Source organism: Nanorana parkeri, unplaced genomic scaffold (assembly GCF_000935625.1).
Source record: "Nanorana parkeri isolate BGI_ZX_2015 unplaced genomic scaffold, ASM93562v1 scaffold126, whole genome shotgun sequence".
NCBI classification, from domain to species: Eukaryota; Metazoa; Chordata; class Amphibia; order Anura; family Dicroglossidae; genus Nanorana; species Nanorana parkeri.
Window position 1 is genome coordinate 283,907 of NW_017306394.1, and position 4,696 is coordinate 288,602.

Here is a 4,696-nt window from a genome sequence, read left to right on the forward strand (position 1 = left end):
GGGGGGGTCTAAATTGCCCAAATACTTATGTGAAAGGGGGGATTAGGGTAGAATTATGACCCCTGTGCCTCTGTTCATGTAATGTATCATTCAGAAGCCCCGTCTCTTAGCTCTACCTCCTGCAGCCTGCTGTCACAGTGCTCAGCACCTTGGAGAGTTTCAGGAGCAGAGCTATGTCTGGCTATTTTCAGAACTGGAGTTTTGCACTCAATCTCACATTCTTACTTTATCACTTGTTGCTGTATTAAATGTAGATCAGCCACTATAATACCTGACTGCTAAGGTAAGATCCCAGCCACATAGGGAGACCATTGTTTTTAATAGGTTTGCACTTTGTGAACCAGCAATAGAGCACAACCATTGTGTTGTGCTGTAAAGCAGGAAGCAAAACCCGAGTATGCAATGAGCAAATATGGCTGCCTCCGCGTACAATGATACAGAAAAACAAGGCTTTTATATAAACACGTGGCATGCATTGATAGGAGTTATTGAGCTGATCACTTTGACTTGTTTTACTATAAAAAGCTGTACATTCCCTTTAGGTAAGTTTACCATTAGTCCCCTGTTTCCTGCGGACAGTCCCTGTTTTGAGAGGTCTGTCCCCAGGAAACAAACATCCCCGGTGGCAGTGAACTCCAGTCATATACAGCCAGTTCCGTACATACTGTGATGGCTGCATCTAGGCCTCTGCATCACTTACTGCTGACCCCTGAACTCTTGTGTTACTACTGAACCCTGCGTTACTTACTACTGGGCTCTGAACCCTGCATTACGTACTACTGACCCCTGAACTCTTGTGTTACTACTGAACCCCGCGTTACTTACTACTGGGCTCTGAACCCTGCGTTAATTACTACTGGGCTCTGTACCCTGCATTACTTACTACTGACCCCTGAACTCTGTGTTACTACTGAACCCTGTGTTACCTACTACTTGGCTCTGAACCCTGCGTTACTTGCTACTGTCCCCTACTCATGACCCCTGTCCTCCATGCGTTACCCACTGATTACCCCTGTCCTCCATGCATTACCTACTGATTACCCCTGTACTCCATGCGTTACCTACTAGGGAGCGTGATTTTGTGAATGTGGCATCCAATGGGGGTGTGGTTTTATGGGTGTGGTGTGTGTCCCCGGATTTCATTTTGAAAATCTGGTAACCTTACATTTAGGGCTTGTTAACACCATTTGTTTGCGGTAATGTATGTACAGTAAGTGTGCTGATGCAATGCACTACCATTCTTTCCGAATGTCACCCCAAAGCACCTTCCGACGGACGTACGTTGCACTAACATCTGTTGCCAAAATATGGTGCACACTCCATTTCTTGCCAGTACACTGCAACCCATTTTGTTGTGCTCATTTGGGATGAATGGCACCACATCGCACCATCATGTTACTACAAAGCCATGGTGTGCACAGGCCCTTAAAGAGAGTTGGCGACAGGGTCTCTTTAAACAGGTTTAGGTTCTCATAAAGCTTACGTTTCTTCTTTTACTTACCTGGAATGAGCCAATAAAGAGGTCAAAGAAAAGTTTCACTAGTCTCAGGGTTCCGTATGCCACCTCATCGCTGACCAGCGCAAACACCACCTCGTGTATGCCAAGCAGGGGGATCAGTGTGAGTGTGGACCTCGCCAGCCTGGTAGAAGAAACAGCAATATACAGCTGAAGCCAATATACCTCTCCGCTCATGTGTCCACCCCTGATTTAAAGTACCCAATGTAGTTTTGAAGAACTCATGTTGTAAAAGGAGGCAAGGAATACTGGGACTCCATTTTTCTTTACCTATGAAGGATTTAAAGTTATTGGAAGGCTGATATTAAACCGCATCCACCATCCCAACATAACCATCAATGTGACTGCGTAAAGGAAAAGAAAAAAAAAAACAGCCAGAAGATAAAAGATTCATACTGGTTACCAGTCCCGCCACCAGTAACTTCAATCTTCGCTCCCTTGCACAGCTACATCTGCCAAACAATTGTCTTTGTGGTGTCAGATGCCTACCTTCCCCACAGCAGAACACAGTACCAGCCGCTACATCCCTACTGTGCCCCTGAAGTGTCAGATGCTGAAGATTCTTTGGTGGGTGTAGCTCTGCAAGGGAGTGAAGACTGGAGTTGCTGCTGATGGCACTGGTAACCAGTATGCATCTTCTTTTACATGCTGGCTGATATATAATTTATTTTTTTCAATGGAGTCCCTTTAAGGGCTTCATTCATAAAAGTTCATTTACACGGGCGGTCGAGAAGGCGGTACAAAAAATGTGGTTGATCCATGTTTTTGCCGTTCCCTGGCTGCCCACTGGCAGAGTTAGCACTGCTGTGGCTGGACAATGCTGTACACATTGCTCCAGCCCCTGTGCTTTGCAGCAAAATTCAGACAGCATGTCTCTTTACTGATGTGAATGGGACCGTGCCGTAACAACATGCCAAACACTTGGCATGAGGTTGCGGTTTAGCACTTTCAATATAAAATCCTTTTTGGGATTAAAGAACTATGGGGTCAGGGCTTTTGCCCATAGTTCTCTTAAGGGTAACGGGAGGACACAAACTAGCATCCTCCCGTCACCCAAAGCTCAGTGTACCGCGAGCTACAGCTCGCAGTATACGGAGACGCCGCAGCCGGAAAGGAACTCGACATTACTGTCGAGATCCACCCAGCTGCGTGAGTGACAGCTGGCTCTGCCTATCTAGAGGCAGAGCCAGCTGTACCCGCCCCCTCCCCTGTCCGTTCCGCCAGTCAGCGCTGGAGGATTGGACAGGGGAGGGGGGGAATCCCGGCAGGCAGCCGTGAGGGACAGTCACGGCTCTCTGCAGGGACATGATCGAGAAGTGAGCGAGCGACGGTATTTGTGTTCGCTCACTTCCCGATCTATTGAGCCGACCTGTGACAGTCTCATTGCCTTACGTCGGCTAGAACTACAGTATGAGGTTGAGTGAAAATCACTCACCTCATAGTTCTCCTTTAACTAATAAAAAAACAAAACAGGCGATCAGGGGGTGGCAGTATCACCTCCTGAACGACGGGAAGCTGCTTTTCTTCCGCCCTCTGATCCATTATGGATCACTTTTTTAGAGGGAGCAATAAATGAATAATAATAATTGAGTATATATCAGAATTTGTAAGTTCCTGACAAGTTATCCTTTAATTTCCTGTCTCTCTCTCCCCCCCCCCCCTTTTCTTGTAAAAATGGCTGGCCTTTAGTAGTTACAAAGTGTACCTGTAAAGAAAAAAAGATTGTATTCTTGCCTTTCCATTATCTTCCGCCCACAGCGCCTAGGCGAGGGTGATGTGGCGAGATCCTAGGGAGTTCCGAGCAGACCAAATCTCACGAGAAGATGCTCTTGCACTGGACTGGACAGCTTGCAAAATTTGGGGTACTTATCAATGCCCATGGATCATCCAGGAAAAACAGTGACATCATGGCCGGCGATGCGGATGAAAACAGTAGGGGGAGTATGAAGTCTAAATTTTTACTTTACAAGTACACTTTGGAACTACTAAAGGATAGTTTTTTGTTTTTTTAAAAAAAGAGGAGGGGCCTGGCCACTATAAGCAGACTTTGCATTGTCCAGCTTTAGGATGAAACTTCCAAAAACCCACTAATACCTTCTCCATCAGAAAAAACAAGTACTACATCATCTCCCCCTCCTCGTTTGCATGATGTTTACTACTACAATACAGGAGCATTCTAACTGCCAAATTACAGTCTGCCCTCCGCAGCGTCAGGGCGGTCCCTACGGCTTGTGCCGCCGTTTTGCCGGTGCCACACGTCTCTCACCTGAGTTTATAGTCTGTGTACCTCATCTGATGAGCTCGCATCTTCGACAAGAGAATCTGAATTATCCTCACGAATATTAAAAAGTTGATCTACAAGTATGAGAAAAAGAAGAAGCGCGTTTGTCATGGAAGTCTAAACATTGGCGTTCTCCAACTTTTCAACAGTTTGTCTTATGGCAAAACAATCCAGAGTGTTAGAACGCAGCTGCTGCTGCCATTGCCGCGGATCTTCTCCCAAATAAAAACAACATTTTATTTTTCGATTATTAAAACAAAACTACATAGTGACTGTTGAGTGATTGTCGGTCTCACGTGACCAAAAATAGCCCTCGATTAATTGTGGCAATCTAGAAAAGATGCTTGGAAAAAAAAGGGGGGGGGGAAGGGGGTCACCCATGTGTCAATTTGATGGAGTTCAGCTTTAATTTTACATCACTTTTTGGAGGGTGAGTTCAGCTTCAATCCATCCTCCCACGACCACACCCCCAAAAAAAACTGCCGTTAGCTAAAGTATATAAGATTTATATAGTGGTAGTTAAAGTGGACCTTACACCTCAAGGTGACAAGGCCTGCTTTTTTCAAGGTGCCCCATCCCTATAATGCTGGATAAAGGGGGAGGAGGCGGGGGTAGTTTGATAACATACTACCAACCTTTCCCCACCTTCCTCTTGCAGCACTTAGGCATGGGTGATGCCATCATCCTTCTGGCAAGACCTTGAGATTTGAATAGCCCAAATCTCTTGCAGACCATCCTGCACTGTGCTGCAGCATCTTTTCGCAAGATCTGGGCTACTTAGTATTCCCTGAGATCTTGTTGGTAGGAAGATGGTGTCAACCCCTTCACGACGGAAGTCAGAGAAAGGGGAGTATATTATTAAACTATCTATCCCCTATTAGCTCTTTTATGTAACTTTT

The 4,696-nt window shown here is 45.9% G+C and overlaps 1 protein-coding gene across 1 annotated transcript in view; it reads right to left on the reverse strand.

Annotated features, from left to right (window-relative positions):
- The window catches only part of GCGR (glucagon receptor), a 32,972-nt gene that overhangs the window by 5,091 nt on the left and 23,185 nt on the right, over window positions 1-4,696 (reverse strand). The window contains exons 10-11 of the mRNA XM_018553628.1: window positions 3,783-3,871; window positions 1,502-1,640 (exon numbers count right to left, since the gene is read on the reverse strand). Coding sequence (XP_018409130.1) covers window positions 1,502-1,640; window positions 3,783-3,871 — 228 coding nt within the window. The remainder of the gene's footprint in view (window positions 1-1,501; window positions 1,641-3,782; window positions 3,872-4,696) is intronic.